This window comes from Drosophila takahashii, chromosome X (assembly GCF_030179915.1).
Source record: "Drosophila takahashii strain IR98-3 E-12201 chromosome X, DtakHiC1v2, whole genome shotgun sequence".
NCBI classification, from domain to species: domain Eukaryota; kingdom Metazoa; phylum Arthropoda; class Insecta; order Diptera; family Drosophilidae; genus Drosophila; species Drosophila takahashii.
In genome coordinates this window covers 19,872,765-19,896,058 of record NC_091683.1, presented here as the reverse complement: position 1 = coordinate 19,896,058, position 23,294 = coordinate 19,872,765, and the positions used below count along the sequence as shown (strand labels likewise).

The window sequence follows — 23,294 nt, the reverse complement described above, 5'->3', positions numbered from 1 at the left end:
GAAAATATTTGTTCCAACAAGAATAAGATACTATGTTATATAGCCTCCTTTAAAGCCGATTTAATACTTCTAAAGACTCATTTTGCCTTGGTGTAAATGATGGGAGACGAATGATGCCGACAGCATGCCTGGACGCTTTTCTTTCAAGCGGGGAAAACTAGGAAAACAAGGGTAGTGGAAATGGGGAACGGGTGACGGGTGACGACGGGCGACGAGAATATGGGTACAAAGTCTCGCTCCTTGGAATCAACTTAGCCGCAATGCGCCTCCAGGTGCTCAACATTGTGTCCTGCCATTGCTGGGACGAAGCCAAGGATGCGGCAGATGGCTGCCTTCCTGGTGCCGCTTTGATCCAGCAAGTACGTTGAGCCCGGGACACTGACACTGGGAAAAGCCAGAAGGACCAGAGCGAAAATGGTTCAGCCGGAAATGGTTCATGCAAATGATCCAGCCCTTGAGGGTCCACCAGCAGAACTGCGGCGCACAAGGATGAATATCAACACAGTTGTGGCTCTTCAACTGTCAAAAATTGCAGAAGACTTACAAAAAAGAGATGACAAAAACAGGGGAATGTATTTTATATGCATTTCTGCGGTTTCACAAAAATCGTAGTCTCTATTTTTCTCTTGCTTAACTCAATTCAAACTTTCATTAAAAATAAGAAGTGTATTTTCTAAAACTTAAAATATGAAAAGTTTGTTATCAAAGTCAATATGTATCACACAAATGAAACCGTCCATTAGTCCTCGTTTTGATTGGTTGTTTTGGGGACGCAAACTGATTTTGTATTATTACTTTGCATGACAGACATTAAACATTATTACACTTTTATTTTAGCCTGTTTTTCACTCGCTGCCGCTGTCCCTGTCAAAAAATTTGATCATTAATCACCATTAAACTAGACCAATGCGACGCCTACGGGGGTTTTCTCTGTTTTTTTTTTGGTTTTATTTTTGTCGAGTGCGAGTACAGTGGCTTTAAATCGCAGGAAGCGAATATTGAAGGACTAGTGGGATTCACGAATTATGATTTATTACGAATTGCACCGTAGCTGGTCATCGTTTCGGTCGTTTGACAATCGCCCACTCTCTTTTTGTTGGCTTATCTTGCCAAAACATATCTCCGCACTTAACCGTAGTGTGCAGTGACATTTGAATGCAAACTGATTATTGGCAGAAGCAGCTAGTCAAAAGCGTTCGCCAGAAATTTGTTCATTTACATTGCCATTTTGCAAAGCTGGAAATATTACTGCCAATCACAAGTGGATGTCGACATAAGTGGACATGTAATTTGTCAATTTCAATTTGCAAGCCCGAAAGTGTGAAAGTGGAAACACAGGTGGAAAGCGAGTAACGAGCTACTTTCTTGGGAATTCGAGACTGTAACACAATTATTGAATAGTTAATTAGCCTAAATCGATGTAAATCTTTCATTATAAGCCTTATATTTTGTTGTCATATTGTTTAATTTTAAAGCCGAACTGTACTTTACGAAAGCATTCTAAGTCACCTTTAGGGTTTCTTAGCACAACTGTACCTTTTGAAATTAGACAAGTGGCCTTGCACCTTATAAAAAATATAAACTCTAGGCTCAACTGTACCTTCCGCCAAGAGGCCTTGTATCCTGTAATAATGAAAACAAGACTGTCAAATAAAATGCAAAAAAAAACCGACAAAAACTTGACAAAACTATTCACTAAGTGTCAAAAACGAAGACCTTTCTAACAGTATTGTTAAATTTCCATCATATACATACACTTTTAAAATCGCCAGGAGGTGAATTTTTGGACAATCGTACATTTTCAAAAACGGAAATAAAACGCAACTGCCAAAAATTAAATACAACTGGTCCTTTTCTGTCGAAAACTGTCATTACGAAATGCACAAGAACCTATCGATATCGTAATAAAAGTCACTCACTCCACTTAGCTCCTGTTTTTTCGTTAATTTTTTGTTCGGCTTTAAGCCGAGACACTAAGCCAGCCACAATATCAACGGCTGGGAGAAAGTAACTTTAATTATTGATTTTTATTCGGGTGCCGGTGGCGCAGGACGAGGGCGTCGAAAGACGTGGACAAGACGGTTAAGTATGTTGGCTGATGTATCTGGGTGCGTGCTGCCTGGCGACACATTTTTATTATAGTGCTGCTTTACCTTAATTACATTAAATCGATATCGGCCGTGTGTGTGGCGGAGAGGTTGGAGGAAATGAAGCTGCAAATGGAGTCCCAAGTGAAGAGCTTAGCCGCAAAAAAAGATAATGCAAAGGTAGGAAAATAAAACAAGGAAAAACCTGTGCCCACTAAGCTGTTTTTCTTATTTTGTGGTGCGCAATTCATGCTCCCACACTCATATTTAATTCAAAAGGACAGGCCACCAACCAAAATGCTCTTGTTGATTAGTTTAAACGCTTTTGTGAAACCTACAAACCATTCGCCCATCAAAAAACGAAAAAAAAACATCCATTTCGGAAGGCGGAATTGTAAATACCGAAAAGGTGGCCAGTAGAATTTGAATAGGCCTCAATTAAAATTAGGTGATGCCTGCCAATTTGAAATGTGAGGCGGATTTCGCGTAAACGGAGTAAACAAAAGAGGCCGTAAATATACCCGGAATTGGGCAAAATCAGCCAAGTATACAGATGATAATCGAATTTTCGGTGCGTGCCTGCCCAAAGTTTTTACTCGCAAATGTTCATTTCAGACCATTGGAACTCGGATTGATTTCCTTGACAGAGCCGAATAGTACGCACATTCTGTTGTAATTGGGACCTTGATTGTGTTATGTTTTTGACATTCTAGTAATAACTCGTTCGCGGGCCGGCCAAGGGATCTATCCATGTGTGGTTTACAAAATTAATTGAATTTCGACTGCGATTACATTTCACAAAACTAGGAAAAGTGTGTGGAAAGTGACACAATAGCATTTCATAATTATCCACACATTTTACGCAGTTAGCAGTTGTTTGCTGTACAGTCTCCACTCACTCAAATGCATTTGTTGGTGGATAAACCCCGTGAAGAATCCAGCCAACACTTTTTCTATCTACTATATGTGGTTTACCAAGCACCTTGCGCTTTTGCGCTTCATTAGAGATTTTGATTTATTTTTCTGCGAACAAATTTTCCGCATCGCTGCAGTTTGCCGTCACAGGAAATTCATTTTCTTACTTTTACACATTTTCACACTTCGCTTGGGCCCCCACGCCTTTAATTTGTTTTCTGTCACATTCACATTTCAATTTGCAGCAAAGCGCCTCCAAAATGTCGTCGCTAATCTGAGTAACAGGTGTAAAATGATTTTAATTGAGGCGAAAATGGCATTTATCAACTGAACCCGCTGATAATGGTCATTTGTGTTGACAACGCGGAAAGGGTTCAGTACAGTGTGAAAATCGCACTGACGGATGATTATGCAATTGATTTCAGGTCCCTTATGTCCAGTAAACTAACTGCTCTTAGCTCCGATGTAGGGTGAATCCGTATAAAAACGGCCTATATTGGCCGATTGTGATTGAGAATTAAACGATTTTTGATTTTTTGAAAAAATAATTTTATATTAACCAAGATTGTTTAAATTCGAATGTTTGCTTTTATTATTATGACCTAAACCTTGCCTCGGATTCCATGAGTCATTCTGATATTTTTGGGCCTGAACTTTTTCCGTCTGAGTTTTTGGTTAGCTGCTACTATTTTATCCGGGAGTCACGAGCGCGTAATTAGTCGAACCGTGTATTCATATTTGCCTGGAGCAAATATTGGCCTTACAACCACTTTATCCCCCAGCTGGAAGCCACTTTACTCGGGGGTTAACCGAAAACCCCTTCCTCGTTCCCAGTACTCCACTTTTCCTCTCGAGTTGCGCGAGTTTTGTTTTGTTTCCGGCAACTAAAACCTGGAGTTCGAGTCGGAGAAGAGGTTACATGTGTCACCCACATCCCCATAACCCGATAACCCCATAGTCCATAGCCCATAGCCCATAGCCCGTAGCCCTCCCACTTCCATTGAGCACTCGAGTTTCTGGTTTAGATAAAATGCCAGCCTGGTTGCCAAAAGATAAGATATACATACTATACACAAACACTCGCTGCTCGAAATGCTCGAGTGGTTCCACCTACACTGCCTAAAATCAAGTGCTAAATTAAGGATTATATACCGAAACTTCTTATAAAAGGAAAGAAAATGATTAAAAGAAGTTGCAACTTAAATTTGTAGTAACTGATTTGAAACCACCTTAGATTTTGTATAGATTTTTTGTAGAGATTTTTAGGGGGAGATTATATCTCCAATTACATAATATTAGTTATCAAAAATTACCATCGATTTCAGAAGAGATTTCGAGTCGGAAAATTGCACACTTAAGCTGAAATTTTCCCGCAGTGAAGGGGTTTTAGCGAAGCCTTGTTCTTAAGGGTTTCGTCTCCGCGGGGGGTGGGTTGCTAAGATTCGGAAGACGGGGAACTGAAGTTACATGGAAGCTGTAGACCGAGTCCTTCATAATTAGTTTGACAATACGGGGGTGTTGGATTTAAGTGGGTTCAATTTAAGCGCTGCTTGGGCTGTACGCTCTTATCGTCGATCAGCAGCGGCATTTTCAATTGTAACGGCGGGTGGTAAAATCGAAATGCGTGTTGATTGAGCCCATTAAGTATACGCTCCGTTGGCTCCCGATTAATTATGAACAACAAGGGCAGTGAAATGGCCAAGTGGCACAGCGGGAAGTCGGGAGAGTACCTTCAGCACAGCCAAGGGTCTTAATTTTATGATTGATTAATCCATAAATATTAGATCAATAACAAGAAGCAGCAGGAAGAAGGCAGAAATGGCTGGAAATCTTTCAATTTTATAACGAAAGTACCTTGCCGTAAGTCCATTTAAATGTCAATAAATATCTAGGGCCTTCCCTTTTCCGTTTTCCCGGAAAGCCATCCTGGCCACTTGGCCTCTGGAAAGGGAATAGCTGGCCCCATCATTCGAGTGCATTGACTTGGACGCCTTAATGGCTTTTTGACTCGAGTCGCGTCGAGTTGAGTTGCATTTTTTTTCGCTTTTTCTTTTTTGTATTTCTGCAGACGGCGCTAGGTGGAAAATGGGCAAGGAAAATGGTGGAAAACGCTCAACAACAGCACACATGAACGCGCTTGTTCGACAGACAGGCGAATAACAATAAGCAAAATACACACATCACGAAATTTCCGTCTAAAAATCGGGACAGCAAAAGCCCCAAAAAAATAAAAACGAAACATAATGGGGAAACTGTGAGGGGAAAATTACTCGACACTTACATATGATTATCTCAGTAATAAGCTGTGGCAGCTGAGAAAATTATGGAAGTTTTTAAACTAAGAAAACTCTATAAAAACTATAACTAAATAAAAAAGGTATTTTAGGCTTTTTTAAAGTTTTTATATTAATAGATTGCGCTTTTTAAAGTATATCCTTGTTTTAAGGGATTGTTTAAAATAAAATATTTATTGATTTTTGAATCTTCTTTAAAATTGAAGTTTAAGAATTAAATCAAACTCCAACTGTTTACCTTTTTTCCCGTGCAGGCATAGATATTAAAAACCCCAAGGAGGGGATAATCTCTTTCGATCATTTCTCCAAAATCAATTATTACACGAAAATACCAATTTGAAGATTCCCAGGCGCACACAACCGAAAGCGAAAATAAAATAAATAAATAAATAAATCTCACTCAAAAATTCGCTTTACGCGCTGTGATTGACAAACTGAATCCGCCTGTTTCGACGCTTGACTTGACTGCATATGGATTGGCCTATTAAGCGGCCCAAACCGGAGAAAGAAACGGCAGGTGTGGCCCAGGTGTGGGTTCTCTGGGTTTCTGAGTTCTTTGGGGTTTTGTGGGTGGTTCTGGTATTTGGTTATTTGTTATTGTGGCCGGGACACGCACGCCAAGTCAAATTGGCTCATTTATCTTATTTCACTTTGCTCAGTTATTCCAGGGAAATGTTTTTAAGCAAGCGGTTTGGGGTGCTGCATGTGCTGGTCGTCGGTTTTAATGACCTTACAGAGAGTGTACTGACTTTTTCAGTCTGCGTGTGGGATTTGAATATTTCTTAAAGGCATTTCTATTACAAAATCACAGATTATAGACAATTTCACCCAATATTTTTTTAAAAAGCTATTTTTCTTGAGCCAAAACTTTAAGGAAATAATCTGTAAAATCTCTTTTAATCAATATAAAATATAAATATATTAAAAATTTGAAAAACAATCGTAAACATTTCTCTTGCAAATCGTAAATTGGCTGGATTTAAATGATATTAAAATTGTTGCTTGACTGAAATTCATAGGTAAAGATTTTGTTGATGATATTTGTTTTATTTGTTCGCCCATTTAAGTTGAAAGTTTGGGTTTGACTTGGAGAAATCGCACACTTGTTTATGAAGTAATACAGTGCGAGCCATAAATATTTATACGCACAGACGGCGACGACGACTGCCATTTGCACATTTTGCAAAGAGAGGGCGACAGTTTGGAAAAAGTTCGCAAATTACTTGGGTGTGTGGTATGTATATGATATAGACACGATTTGAATGATTTTAAACGCATTAGCATATAAAATACATATGTTCCTCCGCCTGGCACCCGCTTTTATTCACAGGCCCAACTTTTCGACTTTTCACAGGGCCAAGGAGAAGCGTTTGGAATGAATTTTCAGACAACCATTCTCAGCATAAACATTCTGGCAGACAGATAAAGTCTGAGGTGTGGCTCACATTTGCTAAAACAATATGTATTTATATGTAAATACACGCAGCGAAAATGGGAATTTATTTTGGACCATTTAAATATTTTATATTTAATATATTATTATACCCGTTGCTCGTAGAATAAAAGTTTGGCACGCCCACAGTCTTTTCTATTTTTCTTATCCCATTTGAACATCATAAAAAATGTTTTGGGGACATATGGCATATCAACAGAGAGGTTAATTAATTAAAGCGTAGAGTATATATATGTAACTTTGAAATTACATATATATACACTTTTTTTATTTAAAAATTGAAAAACAAGATTTTTTTGTAAATTTTTATACCCTTGTAGAGGGTATTATAATTTCAGTCAGATGTTTGCAACGCAGTGAAGGAGACGTTTCCGACCACATAAAGTATATATATTCTTGATCAGCACCAATAGCCGAGTCTATCTAGCCATGTCCGTCTGTCCGTCTGTCCGTCTGTCCGTTTCTATGCGAACTAGTCTCTCAGTTTTAAAGCTATCGCGATGAAACTTTCCCGAAGTTCTTCTTTCTATTGCAGGTAGTACATATGTCGTAGCCAGCCGGATCGGACCACTATATCTTAAGGCTCCCAAACAAATATAAGAAAATTCATTGTAACTTTGTAGGAAGTAGGCGTTTTGATTCTTGACTACTTAAAAACAAAATTGAAATAAATCGAAACGCTGAATCTGGAATCCCTGGAACTGCACCGAGTGAGTATTCTTTTATCTACAAGGGTATATAAGCTTCGGCTGGCCGAAGGTAGCTTCCTTTCTTGTTTTGAATAGGTTAACTCTTATTTAAGATCCCTGTTAAAAGCCCTTAATCCATTTAATGGGTTCATTCCTATTCTTCCTGTGTAAACGTGTGGAAATTCTGCATGTCTTGTGTACTTTTTCATATGCGAATGTAAGTAATTTTTCATTTTGCCAGTGGGCGAAGACTTTTAATACGATTGCACAGCTGCCCAAAAAACCAAGGATAAAAAAGCCAGTTATTTGCCCTTTTTTGTGACTACTTTTTTTAAGCACTCCTTGAAGATCTCCATGTCTGGCAGGGAATGGAGAAATGCAAGATGGTTATTGATTCACTTGGCCAATGAAATTTGAGTGCTCGCTTCTTGTTGATTTTTCACTCTTGCACTTTTAAGGGGAAATGTAAAACTCTTGACTTTGCATAGGTTATTTCTGAATGTAGCCATTTCCGTGTAGAACCTTCAATACCTAAAGCTGAACGTATTATCTACTGATTTCCGATCCGATCCAAGGCAATAAACGAGTTATGAATGAGTCACTCCTTAATATAAATATTTCCATAATCAGTTCAACCATTCAATTAGAATCCTTATCGCTATCGATTGTCTCTTAATAAACTTCAATCAGATTGATCGTTTTATCGGCACGAAAAACCGCCCAAAAAAGCAGACAAACAAACTCGAATGAAAGAGGCCTTCATGCTTTATGACCATGTGATGTATACCCATCCGCGAATCCCCATTTTTCCGCCCATTGTTTCCAACCGCCTTTCTGTTTTCCGTTTTCAGATTTTTATTTTTGTGGGCCAAAAAGTTAAGCCCCTTTTGTGGGTCAATCGGCGGAAGGAGATTGTATGGAATTCGGTTGGGTATTCAGCCGCGAAAGGAAATTCTGGCGAAGATTATTGAACATCTCAATTTCGCGGAATAGCATATGAGTTTAAAATCCAGTTACCTGGCATCTTCTTTTGCACTGGCAGAAAATGTTCTCGTACAGCCCATAAAACATATTCATTTTATTTATTCAGTAGGGTAGATGATGTGAAATACCACCCTATGACTCGCAGCTTATTTTGATTGCTGAAAACTTCAAATGGTTATAACCTATAACAAAGGGGAGTAAAATCCACTCAAATTTGTTTCCACTTTAATCACATAACGTATACTAAAAAAAGGGGGAAATAGCGGGACGGAAACGGAAATCAAGGGAAGGATAAAGCATTCGAAGAGGGGGGAAAAAGAGGCGGGAAGTGAAAGCTTTAGCGTGACTGGACATCAAAAAAGCAAAACAAACAAAGATGGCCCGAACTGGCCAACAACAATAGGAATTCCAGGACCAAATAAACCAAAAATACCAACGAACATATATTGGGTATACGTACATATTGATAGATGTATAAAAACAATAGGGTAAAACGACGACGACGACGACAACAACAAAAGGCCGCGCCGTCGGCATCAACAACAGCTTTTAAATTTCAGTTATAAATAATGAAAAACCAACAAACAAACAAACAGCAAACAAGCAAAATGGTTAACGAACATAAAAAAATTCCAGCGCGAAACTGGTGAGAAAAAGCATATAAATAAAATGAACTGCATGCAACTCAAGTGAATATCAAAATTGAATTGAAAAGTTGAAAATGGAAAATGTATAGAAATAACAACAACAAGAGCAACAATAAGGGATTGAACGTTATCACATAGAGCTAATGCTTCAATGTCAAATGGATAATACCAGAAACAGAATACGTTTTTTGTGTAAATAAAGGTGAACCAATATTTTTTAATGGGATTTACAAATCTTATATTATACTGGTTAGGAGCAAGTCAGGGAATGAGAATGAACATTTTTTTGTGTAGCTCTTAATAGCTTTTAATTTATTTTAAATATTTAAAGTGTTACAAAAAATTCTCCGAGAAAAGTGATCTTTTCTTTGAATGGTCGAATCGAATTGCGAAAATTCTAGTCACTTTTGCAAATAGCATTTAAAGTGAATTCATGAATTAGTTGGGCCGTCTAAAAGCCAGCTCAGACATGTCAACTTTGATTTTTATTAGCAGGACCACACTTCGCTATTTTTTTCGTGTTATTTAGTTTTTTACCCGCAATGTCCTTTCCACAAAGTCCAGGACATCTGACAACGAAATCGGTAGTGGAAGCGGAATGGAGGAAAATTAAATTAACAGGCCCAGCAATTTCGAAACGGGCCCACTTTCGTCCCTGCCATCCAGCAGTTTTTTTTATCCCCCTCCGCCATCAAAATATTTGTATATATTAGGGGAGCAACAAAGAAAATATGTGGAGCAAAACGCCAAAGGACATGGCCGGCATTTTTGATTTTGTTTACATTTGGCATTTTTCATATTTTTTCCTTCCTTTTTCGCCCTCAAGTTTCCCGGGGCAAATGACAACGAACGAGAACACAAAAGTGTAGCATACATTAGAGGGTCCGAGGTGCCAGGATATCCAAAAGGGAAGCCCGGCAGTGGGTGGATACTTGAAACCAAAAATCTAAACACTTCAAAGGCGGGGAAGGTACTCAAGTAATGTGTTTGAGAGTTTTCGAATTTAAATTTCATTTACATGTACAATTGGAAGTGGAATAATATCAATAGGTCGCAATCCAATAACTAAAATATTACATAAACTTGTATATCCTTCTATTTTGAAATTTTCCAGTGGAACTTTTCAACTAGCCGAACATGCAACTCAAGCGCATCTTGGTCAGTAAAAATTGAGTAAAAAAAGGAAACTTCAAACTGAGACGACCCAAGTTAAGCTCAGGAAAACTTGAATGCTACAAACCAATTCCCAGGCGAAAAGCAACAATCAAATTCATATGATTCCGCCAGCAAAACCAAGACGAAAACAACAATTCCAAGTCCATGGAAAATAAACTCGTGACAAACAAGAAGAAACGAAAAGGGCGCCAAGGAAAATGGGGGAAAGGATGAGCACAAAGGGAGGCCACCAGGCAGATGTTACCCTCTTAGCAAATGCAAGGACACCGATGTCCTCGGGCCTTACCAAACTGTGTATGTGTCTCGGCACCGAAAGAAACTACAGGATCATAGTTCGGAATCAAGTTATTGACTTGAGGGAGGCGTCAACTGTTGAAAGTAGCGATCGATATTAAAATTAATCACATAAATTTTGATATTTTTGATAATCACTTTTGCTATACATATAACGCAAATACTGACATAATTATATTTTTTCGATGAATAATACACGGCGTCATTATATCGATTTTATCGATTTTTGTCGTTGCGAAAGCTTTATGGCAATCTACTACTAACTGAACAATTAAATATAACCTAGAATCTAAAACTCATGGCAATTGAACCTTTAAAGAAGTTCTCTTCAATTTGTTTGGATAAATTAAATAAATATAATATAATTGGTGCGATATTATATAAATTTTTCGTTATGCGAACAAATTGTATATAATCTAGAATCTGAAAATCATTTCCAATTCTTTGCGATAAATAAAATTAAAATAATACACTTAATCCAATAATATATCGATTTTTCGTAGTTTAAAATCGTTTATGTACATAGGGAAACTTTATATTAATTGCATAACCACAAAGATGAATTGCAATGGTTTTTTTCTCACTGTAAACCAGTAAGATGGATGGGGCGAGAGTATGTGGGGATAAAAGGCCAAATTGTAGGCAAAGACGTGAGTTGTCTAAGCGTCTGTCTAGCACAATCAAAACAAGGAGCCGTCAACCGGGCCAACGCAATTCTAATTAACTTCCAGATACACAAGGACACTCGCACACCCAAGTGGGGATGGATGGTGGGAGGTCTGCGTTTTTAATCCACAAATTAAATCGAAACCTCGAAAATCGGGAAAACAAAAAGCCCAACTAGTAGCGACGCTAAGTATGCGAAGGGTATTCCTTCCTTTTTGCCAACGTCCTAAGTATTTTGGTTAACTAGTGCGCAGTAAAAGGCATTAAGAGGCAAGCTTTCTTCAAGTGTCCTTCTTTTTGTTTTTCTCGCGCAAATGGCTGTGTGTACACCTTCGTATCTTTATATCTCTCGCTCATGTACTCAACATTAATTGTAATCGCAATAGCATTTGTAATTGCAAATGACATAAGTAAGAGCTACAGAGCGATGATAATGATAATGATAACAACGATAACAACGGAAACAACGAAAGCAACAACACAGCAATGGCAGTGCCAACAACTTAATGACAACGAAATTGAATTTGAGTCGCACTGGTCCCAAAGCTTCTCACCTGCTAGTTGCGATGTCCTTAGATCACATGTCCTGGTCGATTCTGGACCCTCATGATGAATATATTTGGCTTCAGGTCGGGAATCAGATTCAAAGTCATCTAATTTACAACATCGGCAAGGTTTCGATACGCGATCGCGATTTACAAACTCGAATTCGATTTTTAATATGTTTTGATTTGGATTTTAGTTTCTGGACTGAGAGTTCTTAACTCGATTCTATATCGATCTGGGATCTCTTATGAGATGTCCTTAGGCTGGTATATTAATAAAGTCAAGTGGGGTTTATAGTATTATTAAGTTCTTCTCAATGCAGTATCGACTCACTGCGATATTTTCGGTTTTAATATTTTCGTAGATCTTTCCGATCTCGCTTGGTTTATTGTTTATGATACAAGATCGCTTTGAACTGCGTATCCGTTACTGCGACTCCTGGGAATTTTGCCTATTTTTCTTTCTTAACCGAATCAGCTCGATCAAATATCGGGTTATAAGCTTGATCTGAAACAGATCGCTATAGTAGCGATCAAGTATGGGATGCATTTTAAGCTCTTCTTAGATTTTTCATAGATATCAATGTATCTTAAGGTAAATGTAAGTTAATAATTACATTTAAATAGTTGTTTCTGTATGTTTAGTATGTTTTTTGTTTACATAGTAATGAGCGTATTTTCAATAGCTTTTCTCAAATGGTTATAGATTCTTTGGTTATATTTGTGTATTTAAGAACAGATCAATAGAAGTATACTCTTGATAAATTTAAATTGTCTAAAATTTTGATTCATAGACAGTGATCGTGATGGGCTTAATAGTTTCAATCAAGTTGAGTTTATTCTACAATGTTTAAATATGTTTTTTTGTGATCTTCTTGGATCGATTTTTAGTTTAGTTTTTATGTTGAAGTTTTTTTCTTAAATATTTGATTAATATGTGTATATAATGATCGGACTTGATATCTAATAGTCTCGATCATAAAGATCATCTTAATATAGAATATATTGTTTTGAGATTAAGTATTCACACCAATAAGTTGATTAGTTAAAAGGCTTATCTATAATAACTGAATACTTGCTAGTTGATTTGAAGTTCAATTCATATGATGGTAAGTTTAAATTTCGATTCTCAATTTGATTTCCATTGACTTTGATTTGAGAATTCTTCGATCCCTTGACTTCCGTTTCTGATGGTTACAATTTTGACATCGATTTCCAATATTTTATTTGAATTTTGATGGTTTTCACTTTATATTTGCGTAGGTAAATATGTTTTAACTGATATGTGATCTACAACAACAGGAAAAAACAAGACAAAAATAGGGATTTTAAACACACACTCAAAAAACACTCGGCTTTGGCGCTGAAAACGCTTCCTTGGCACTTAAAGCACGGCAAAAAATATTAAAAAACTCTTGAAAAACCACAGCAGTCACACTTTACGCGGTTTTTTGTCGTTGGGCGCCATTTTTTATTTTGAATTTTAATTTTGGGGCAACTGCCGAAGGAGGCCTGATTATTTGGCGCCCAACCGAATGGGTGGTGGAGCTGCTGTGGCTCTTAATGCTCCTGTGGGAGTGCCAACGAACCGTTTCCAAACACTTTCGTCCGATGACTGGGTGCCGCCGCCGTTGAGCGCCGGAATTTAAACCTTTTGCCCTCGGCTCGACGAGCCGCAAATCGGAAAAGCCGAGTCCAGGCTGCTCGGAAAAGCTTTGCCAGCTCTCACTCAAAAGCGTCTTTTCAGCGGCTTACTGACCTGGTTCGCGGCCAAGAAAAGCGGTAGCTTCCGTGAATCCGGCTGTGGGGGTGGAAAAGCGGTGGAAAAGCCACTTGTTGACGGCAGGCGAGAGCTTTCCACCTGCAACCGAACCATTAAAAATATTTAAAATTATAAATTTAGCTGAATACATTACAAATACATTACTTTTTTAAAGACCCATTTTTGTTAATTTAAAAGATGATTAAAGATAGATGTAAGGAATGAGCTTTTACACACTAAATATTAATTTAAAAGTAAATAATATATTAAATTACTTAAAATAATTGAAGTTATTCTTATTTGTTTTTCTTAATTAAATACAATAAAACTAAAAAGTTCAAAATATTAATCTTTAAAAACAATGCCTAAAGTCATCATATGACATACTAATTTTAGTAATCTTAATGATACATCCATGACGCGATTTCGTGACAGATCTGGAAAAATGTCTCGTGTTGCGGTTCGCTTGCCACAAGTCTTAAAAACCTTAAAACCCGAAACATTTTCCAATTAAACGAGACAAACTTCTGTTTGCGATGCGAATTAAGTTCTTCATTAACATAGAGTGTGTCTACTTATGTATGCAAATATGTACCTTTGTAGACGCTTCAATCCCGACTGCCCCTCATCGTCCCCCACATCATCCTGGGGGGCAAAACTCTTTTTACTTTCGCGAGTTGAATGAATGCTTTTTGTGAATGGAAAGTATGCACTGTCACCTGCGTTTTAGCACTGAAGAAAATAAAATGTACAAATAAAATGAATCGAAATTAAAAACAATCATGAATTACAAAGTTTATTGAAAAATTTCCCATTGTGAAATTTAAAAGGGGTATTTAAAAAAATTAACTTTATATATCGTCAGTAACAAAACCACTAAGAAGTATTGTATTACCACTTGCAATTATTTATTTTAAACTTTAATTATTAATATAGTTATACCTTGGTTAAGCATAGGCAACACATATAAAACTAATATCTTTGGACTTCATGATTTATTGAATATTTTATGCAAAAGTTACCTAGAGCGTAGGAATAACCTAGCTGATTTCAGTCCGTGATCCATCCAGGCGATGTTTTTCCTCGGTGCAGCTTAGACTTAGTTGCAGGTTGTTTGCCGCGTGTCAATTAGCGCAATCCCTGCCCCGTGCGACTCCGACATTCCCACATCCGTGTGCCCGCATTAAAGGATGCCCAGTTCAGTGGCCGCCAGCCAGTCCAAAGTTGGTTTTTTGCGAAAAGCGTGATAAATTTTCCGGCCGATGGCTTCCGGACGGAAGCGTACTGCTTACAGTGTGTCAAATAAGTATATATCCATTGCTTTATTCACTTGCTTTATACATATGTCGATTTGGTTAGGCGCTGCTCGTGTTTTTCAGTGAGTGTACGTGTGGTTGGGTGAGTTGTTAAGTAATTTGTGCGAAATTTAATTAAAGCTAAGTTAACCCTAGGCTGTATACATAGGCGTAAAATATGACGGCATATGCATATATACATATATTTCTTTTGTTTTTATATTTATAGTTTAGTGTGTGCCTACAGTGCGTTTCAGAACCATAAGAATGTTGCATAGTTAAGTTAAGGCCATAATTTCTAAAAAAAATGTTCTCAAGCTTTTAAGGGATATAAACAAATATGTACTTAAGGCAGTTATTTGCATGATCCCATTAACAAAATTTGTTCTTAAACTAGAATATAAAGAATATTTTCAGCTTATCTTTAAAATTAAATCGAATTAAGGTACTTAAGTTCAATAAAAAAAATGTTGGGATCTATTAACAAAGAAATGGCGGAAATAATTAAGTTAAGTTTAAGTTCCCTTTTCGAGACTTGGCTACAATTTGCTTCTTATAGCTATGACACGCACTATATAAACTAGGGTGGTTCGATTTGTAAGGATACAATAATTAAATATGCCTGGAGTGAAACGTAATTTGATTCCGAACTAACATTAACAAATTAAATTATTGTCTTGTCTGGGTTTTAACAAAAATGCGTGAAACAAATATTAGACCTACGGTCCTAAGATTAAATATCTTTTAGAAAGAATTGAGATATGGCAAAGGGGCTTGAAGATGTAAACTTTTAAAGCTAGCTTATAAAACCGATCCACCCTGTCGTTAAACACTTGTTCGCTCTTATTGCTTTTTAGGCCGAAGGCTGCTATCTATCGAATACTTTGGGTCACTGGTCACCTGGTACCTGGGCGGCAATTGGATTGCGGATCGCTCAGAATCAGAATCAGAACATGCCGTCCGATCGGGCGACGGGTATGAGCACGATGAGGAAGATGACAAAGTTGCGCATGACCAGGCGCCAGTCGCTGGGCACCGCGTACGGCAGCAGGATTTGGGTGAGGCGATGCACCTCGTGCGAGGCGCACACGAAGATGAACGACGTGATGATCATGTTGAGCGTGGGGAAGCCGGGCAGCAGCACCAGGACGCCATGACGATCGGCGGCCAGCCAAATGTGATACTGGCAGACGAACAGCTCCAGCGAGATGCGACCGAACCAGGCGAAGAACGCCGAGTAGCGGGTGCGCAGGATGCCCGAGATGTTCCTGAGCACCACATAGCCCACGATCGGGATGAACAGGATGTACGAGTGGATCTCCTCGCAGTTCTGAACGTTGCGGCACAGGAACGAGAACGAGGTGTAGACGCCGACGCCCAGCAGGGCCAGCAGGGTGACCGATATGGAGGTCCGCCGCGAGAAAAGATTCCCATGGTTGTTGTCGTCGAACACATTGTACTTCTGGGCAATGTGAAAGCAGGCGGCGTAGATCATGCCGAAGGCCACCGTATACCGGTCCAGCTTCCACTGGTGCCACCACTCGTGCAGGTCGTCGTCCGTGGTCACGAACAGCGCCTTCCACGGCCGCGTCACGAAGATCCGCTCGAAGAAGACCTCCGACATGAAGAGCACCGTGATGCCGCCCAGGCAGCCGATGCACTTGCACACCAAGTACAGATAGTGCAGCGGATTGGCGTCCACCGAGGCGGACGAGATGCGCGGCGGCAGGGCGAGCACAAAGTAGACGACGCACAGCCAGAAGGAGAGCAGCGGCACAAAGTAGTAGAACTGGTACGGCCGGTTCATGCAGAAGCACAGCAGCACGCTGAGAAAGTTGGCACGGAACATGGCCTGAAAGAAGCGCACGAACAGCGAGCCGCTGCCGCCGGTCTGCCACAGGTGCGTGAAGTGTGTGTAGCCGGTGAGGAAGAAGTAGCCCGAGATCAGCAGCTTGATGTGCATGTGAATGGGCAGCACTCGCTGCGCCCCGGTCATATAGTATATCAGCACCACCAGCAGTATCCAGCCGCGCAGCTCGTCCGTTTGATCGCGATTCAGCACCTTGGTAAACCGCGAATCCTCGGTGAAAAACAGTCCCAGGGCAAAGACATAGCCCACGGGTATCCAGAAGCTGAACTCCGAGTAGTATTTGTTCTCCTTCATGAAGAAGTTGGTGCGATCGCAGAGGTAGAAATAGGCCAGAATCAGACCCAGCAGTGATAGCGCCACCATGGGCGTGCCATAGTCGGTTATCAGTGCGGATAAGGCATTACTAGGTGCTCCTCCTTCATGCGAATGCTGCTGCTGCAATGGCACATATAAAGTCTGACCCCTTAGGTGGAGCAGCCACCGGCGCAGGCACATGCCGCACACGAGGGTCATGCAGACGCCGAACAGGGCGTACGCCACTATCTGGAGCGTCGTGTGCGGCTCGGAGCTGCTGCAGCAGGTGCCATCGTTGTAGTTCATATAGTCGTTGCAGTACATGTTCCACAGCAGCTGCACCTCCAGTCGCTGGCCATGGGCGCACAGCTGGTGGCCATCGATGGCGTTGTCCAGCAGTCCGTTGGCTATGTGCCAGGCGGACTCCCAAACGCTGGCCTCGGTGTAGCGAAAAACGCCCCTGGCCACGTGATTCAGTCGGTCAATGTGCTCGTTCTGCAGCAGCTTCCAACTCTGCGGCAGCTTCTCCTCGTCCACGCGATCCGCCAGCTTCCAGAGGACCCGCGATGTCTGCGCCACCAGGCGATGGAAGGGTGCCACCAGCAGGGTGAGATTGGCGGCATATTGCCGCAACACATCGTCCGTCGTGTTGCCGGCTAGCAGGCCGGCATAGGTGAAGCCCACCACGTAGACGGAGGACAGCTGCTTCTCGGCCTCCAGGCGGTACAGCTGCTCGACCAGCGTCGGACTCACCTCCTCCGCCCGAATGTACTGGGCCAGCATGTGCAGCTTCTTGTCCTCGAAGCGGGCCGAGCCATCCGTGGCCGAGGCGTTGTTGTCCTCCTCCTCGGCCACCTCATCCGCGGCCAGCGGCAGACGCAGTTGCTCCACGAAGCGCTCGTAGAGCAGCCGCACGCTCTCGTCGCCGATGAACACGAAGTTGTTCTTGTTGTCGAAGAAGGCGAGGTAACGCAAACAGCGCCTGGTGTCGCTGTAAATAATGAGAATTTCGGCTGGCGTGAGTCATTGGGGAATGGGGAATGTGTGTTGATTACTCACGTGAGGGAGTACTTGTGCACCATGCAGCCGTACGGCTGCCACTCGTTGTCGCCCTTGAAGCGGCCCTTGGACAGCAGCCACTGACAGGAGTCGCTGCCTGCGGGAAAACAGGACAAATCAATATCAATAAGGAAGTGACAAAAGCTGAGCAGCCCAAGTGGGCTGGGCTAAATAATAAAATATTATTATAACCAGATTATATTATCTGTACAAATAACCACGACAAATATATGATCTAGGAATTATTCCTTTGAGTTTTAAAGATTTTAAACATTTAAATTCTTTTGATTTCCTTTTCATTATCTATTCAAAAGATCGGGTTTTGTTAATATAATGGAGTATAGAGAAAAAAGCTAAATATACCTAATCTTAATTATTTATAAAAAAAACGGTGAAGCTGACTCATAAAGTCGTATGATAATAAAATATATAGTTCATAGAGAAGATGTCAAAACTAAAGCCCTATTTTAAGACTTTAAAAGTGAAGGAAATATATGGTCTGATCTCTGAAATATCGTATTTCTTTTATAGATTAATGTTGAGTTACATATATGCTTTTTGATTGGAAACTATATAGTATAATATAGTAAGTACAATATTTAATAATGATAATAATATTTAAATAATTGGATAAGCAAGTACTTTCCTGATATTATATAGTTTATATGATAGGATAGTACTTTCCTGATAATCTATAGTTTATAGGATGGGATATTTGTATATGGGATAAATAGTAACCACCCACCGTAGTTCCAGTTGAGCAGGCCGTGGTAGACGATGAATCCGAGGACCAGGAGCAGAGCCACCTTCTTGGCATTGGTGGCGTTCAGTTGCTCCATGAATATGTCCGCCTTGGTGGGCATTCGCTGCCCTCCGGCGGCGCCGCCAATGCAAATGCCACCGAGTTCGGGACTCGGAGCTCCGTTTCCCGATGCTCCCGACGTTCCCGGCGCAGCTGCTCCTCCTCCGCCTGCGACGTTCCCTCCATTTCCACCGCGCAATTCGCGTAGCTCCATTGTTTATTAGCCCGTCTGCCGACGCTCCTCCTCCAACCACTGCTCGTCGGAGATAATGGTCGCCAACAATATTATTGATAGTCTGGCTATACGGGCATGGCTTTAACCCAGTTTTTGGACACCGACTCCTCCTTTTCCCTGCTGTTTCGCTTTTGCTTTGCTTATTAGCGGTGGAGAATTTGGGAAACATCGGTGTTTGGTTGGTGTCTTGGCTAACTTGTTAGAGGTGGAGAAACATCGATGAAAACATCGCATTGATGTTTTACAATTTTCTATGTTTTTCGATGTTTTTGTCCCATCACCAAGAAACGTAAGTGTCTGTTATGAGTAAGTGTAAGTTATACGTAACACCGGTTTTTATCTTCGCTGTTTTTCTGCTAAGTTAACATCGAGCGAATGTCCAAAGACGTTACTTTTAAAGTTATTTACATTTTTTAAAGCAATCTTTTTTGTTTTACCATTATTATTAACATTTAATGTGTGTTGATTCAGCGTACAAATCGAGTAGAGAAATCACATCGAAATTTTGAAATGAATTATACAAAGTGGCACATACAATGATAATAATTTTTACTACGCATAAACCATGTTTGAAAAGTGCTTAGAAGCCCTTTAAGCTCCATATTCCTCATTAAGAAAATGTCCGAAAATCATGATAATTGAACAATTTAGAAATTTAAAAAAAAGCTTAGTGGACGTTTAAGCACAACATTAAAACATTCCAAAAAAAATGAGAAAGAAAAAATTTCGAATTTTGCCTTAGAGTGTTTGTGTGATACTTGGTGTACCTAGAAAAGGTTCCACCAAGAACGGCTGGGCTTCTTGGATAAAACGGCCCAAGCCTCTCGAATCCTCACCAGTGGTTCGCCAACCTCATAGGACCAAGTCAGGAGAAAGCACACGAATAGACCAAGGAATATAAGCCCATAAGTTGGGCACTTGGGAATTCGGGCCAAGTTTTGTTTTATGGCCGGCACAATTCTCGAATTCATGATCAAGACGGATATAAAGATGATCAGGTTGGTCAGGCCCTTAACTACTTTACTTATCATGTTTAGGACTATCTTAAATGTTCCTCCTACCGGGTTTTCCGCCTGATAATTTCCTTGGATTCCCACTACAGGACGTTCATGATAGATCTCCAAAGCTGGTTTCTTCACTGACTTGTTCTTGGCTCGATCCGTGAGATTGGCGCCACGACCTTCTACGGCTGCGGTGCGCTGACGATTGCGTTGACCCACCCCATCTCCTCCTTCTTCCCCTTCCTCGCTTTCTTCCCTTTCTTTGCCCCTGTCTGACCTCCGGTGACGGCGTTTCCGGCGGCTTCCCGCCTCATCCACAGACCGAGATCTACGGGCTTCGTTCATGCAATCATTGAAGGCTTCCACCACAGCGGAACGGACTTGGCGATCAAACTGATTCTTGGATATGTACTTCCTGGGTATCGACTGCGAACGATTCGCGGGAACGCGCAGTCCGGCGCGGATTTGCATTTCCGCCTCCGAGTCCGAAGAATCGACTTTCGGGTTCCTCCTTCTTTTGGCATACGAAGAACTCCTTTTTTTCGGCTCCATTTCAAACTGATCGGAGAGTAGGAAACAGAGTAAATGCTACGCGAATACACTCACTTCGAACACGGCTATACCTTGGCTGCGAGTATAATTCAGAACTTCTTTGCATAAAAATTAGAAAATATAAAACTCTGCCTTTTTTCCCCCAAAAATATTGGTTGTTCACTGGGTCAGAAATTCAATACTAATGCCACAATCCTATCGAGACGACAGACTTTTCGTTTCACCGCCTACTTTGTAATTTGAATCTCGGAAAACTTGAATGATAGTACCAGGTGATCCTAGGGAAGTTTTCCAGAAACAGCAGTGGCAGAAGTTCTTGGATACCGGAGAGGTGCTTTAAAATTATTATTATCCCAAACATCATACAACTGCTTAAAAAAAAAACTGAAAAAGGTTAGAATATTTTTTTTCAAATTGATAAGTTTAAGTTTTGTTTCGTACCCAAATTAAATGTGGTGCAGTCGTTGGCCACCAACAACTAAATATGTATCTCAACCGACTTTATTAATGGAATTCTACGGCATTCTTTTATCAGTGCAGTTGCGACAATCTTTAAGGAAATTTGGAAATATTTGGAATTTGAATTTCCGCTTCAATAGTAATTTGAAATAAGTGCTGCCCATAAATCAAAAGATAGGTTTGCGTACGCACTAAGCGGCAAACGGTCACACGCGAACTTAGCAGCGTCACACTCCAAACATTTTGGAGAGACCGTTTATAAGACACAGTCGGTATATTTCGATATATACCGAAAATATAACAGAAATTGACCGAAGGGTCTCACCAACATGTAAGGAGGGTGACGCGGCTAAGTTAGCAAAGACACCATCCTAGCAAGTACACCACGCCTTAGCAAGTACACAAACCGGCAGAGCGTTGCCATCCTAGTAGAGTTCGCTTAGCGAGTACAATCACCGCCTTAAGCCTGCCTATCGATAGTATCGTAAGCAAACATCGATTCCAGTTCCACCTCTAATGTGCGTTGGGTTATTTATTTTTTTTCCTGTGATTTGTTTATTGAGTGAGCCCCACCATTTGATGATGCATTGATTTTGGGCGCGATGTTATTGATCTCGGATGGAAAACATAATTGGTTTCCAATAGGAAAAGTTTGCATCATGTTTTCGCACGCGAAGCGCTCGTAATGTAATTGTGTGTGTGTGTGCGTGTGGGGTGTAAGGTGTGTGTGTGTATGTGTGTGCGTGCGAGGGGGAGGGAGAGGGTCGTAAAAGTGTTTTTCCTCGTTTTCTTGTAACGTATCTTACGCACATAGATAACATCGGCATTGCAAAAGCCCAAAAATCATAAATGAAAATTCGGAGAAATCCACCTGGTTCACCGTTTGTGTGTGTGTTTTTTTCTGTGCAAATGAGAGGGAGAGAGAGGCTTTTCTTTTGTTGATACACCGCGCGAGTGCAGGCGTGTGTGTGTATGTGTGTCTGCGCCTCTCAATTTTGTGACGAAATGTGTATAAAATGTTTATGTTTATGTTCTCCCCGACCCCCCTTCCACCCACTCACTCACTCACACACGCCCATTCACACTTTTAGGCGCCGCACAAATTTCGAGTGAAAACCGATCGGCGTAAAAAAAAACAACAAATACCACCACAAAGTGGCGAAGCAACAACAAATAAAGAAACATAAATAATAGTGGGCAAAAAGTAAAAAAACATCAAGCAAACAAACAAAACAGCAAAATAAAAAACAACGAGGAGCGTAAATAAAAGGTCGGCAGATGGGCGGCCAACGGACTTACGTGCCCTCCGCTGGCCATTCTCCCCATGTTGCAAGTTGCAGTTGTTGTTGTTGCACATGCAGTTGCAGTTCCCATTCCCGTTGTTGTTGCAGTTGCAGCATACCAGCGGCCAAAGCGCAGTGAGAGCGAGCGGGACGGCAAGCGAGCGCCACTAAAGGTGCGAGCGAGAGGTGAGTGACTTTGGCTTTCTAACGGTTCCATTTCCCCTCCCAAAAAAAAGCGATCAGGGAAGAGAGATTGGGAAGGGAAAGAGAAGAAGAGGATGAGGCGGAGGGGGAGAGAAAGGAAAGGAAGAGTGGACGCACTGGGAGGAAATACAGTGATCGCTGGCTAAGGAAAATTCAATGTTCTTTTACATTTTATTTAAATTTAAATACTACATTAACACTAGAGAAATATTGGAATGAATCACTATAATTCAGTTTGTAATAAGGGGGTGCAAATACTAAACGAAATACAAACGAAAGGTTGTCTGTCTTTAACCATGAATATTTATGGCAATTCAAAGTTTGAATTGGAAATGACTCGTCTATATTTCATATTTTACCTCAAATGCAATTTAAAGCCTATGCTTAAAGGTTAAGAAAATAAATAAATTAAATAAAACATATTCCTAAATACATAATATTGTATTACATTGTTGTTCCGATTTTTCCCATAATTGTCGTTTTTTTATAATGACTACATAAATATGAATTTTTGATAATAGATAAAAAAACATAAAGACAGCTTTTAGCTTTCAAGTTTAAACCAGACAACAAAAATATAATTCATCTTACCGCCTTTTGTCAATTGTTTTAATAGATTATCTTTTTTTACTACCTATTTTATTTACTTTTTAAACTAGTTTAATTTAATTTTTTTATGGTATGTAATGTTGGCAAAACTTAGGGCTGCTTTTTTGTCCATTTGTTAA

General features: G+C 40.2%; 3 protein-coding genes across 4 annotated transcripts in view; 1 reads left to right on the top strand and 2 right to left on the bottom strand.

The window, feature by feature from the left end:
• The window catches only part of LOC108057266 (uncharacterized), a 45,135-nt gene extending 30,891 nt beyond the window's left edge, over positions 1–14,244 (bottom strand). The window contains exons 1-3 of one of the 2 annotated variants that reach the window (XM_070218604.1): positions 14,108–14,244; positions 13,510–13,611; positions 11,760–13,040 (exon numbers count right to left, since the gene is read on the bottom strand). The gene's annotated coding sequence lies outside the window, so the exon portion shown is untranslated. Of the gene's footprint in view, positions 1–11,759; positions 13,041–13,339; positions 13,363–13,509; positions 13,612–14,107 lie in introns of those variants that run through there. The other variant, XM_017141444.3, reaches the window with a different exon arrangement.
• A 571-nt stretch (positions 14,245–14,815) lies between these two features.
• Positions 14,816–20,848, bottom strand: LOC108057268 (N-acetylneuraminate (7)9-O-acetyltransferase). Its single transcript, XM_017141445.3, has 4 exons — positions 20,692–20,848; positions 18,776–20,626; positions 18,031–18,127; positions 14,816–17,962 (listed from the first exon to the last, which is right to left on the bottom strand). Exons 2-4 carry the CDS (start codon positions 19,044–19,046, stop codon positions 15,754–15,756), a joined length of 2,577 nt encoding a protein of 858 aa, XP_016996934.3. The 5' UTR covers positions 19,047–20,626; positions 20,692–20,848; the 3' UTR covers positions 14,816–15,753.
• Positions 20,849–21,603: 755 nt separating this feature from the next.
• Hers (Histone gene-specific Epigenetic Repressor in late S phase) overlaps positions 21,604–23,294 on the top strand; it is a 46,841-nt gene continuing 45,150 nt past the window's right edge. Inside the window, exons 1-2 of the mRNA XM_070219150.1 lie at positions 21,604–21,766; positions 22,171–22,548. The gene's annotated coding sequence lies outside the window, so the exon portion shown is untranslated. The remainder of the gene's footprint in view (positions 21,767–22,170; positions 22,549–23,294) is intronic.

What these genes read in the sequence shown, in the direction of transcription:
- LOC108057268 (XM_017141445.3), bottom strand. Translation starts at nt 19,046, where the DNA reads ATGGAGCTACGCGAATTGCGCGGTGGAAATGGAGGGAACGTCGCAGGC. An exon ending in CCTGCTCAACTGGAACTACG is followed by an intron (nt 18,128 to 18,775) that starts GTGGGTGGTTAC and finishes GTTTTCCCGCAG; the next exon opens with GCAGCGACTCCTGTCAGTGG. An exon ending in GTGCACAAGTACTCCCTCAC is followed by an intron (nt 17,963 to 18,030) that starts GTGAGTAATCAA and finishes CATTATTTACAG; the next exon opens with CGACACCAGGCGCTGTTTGC.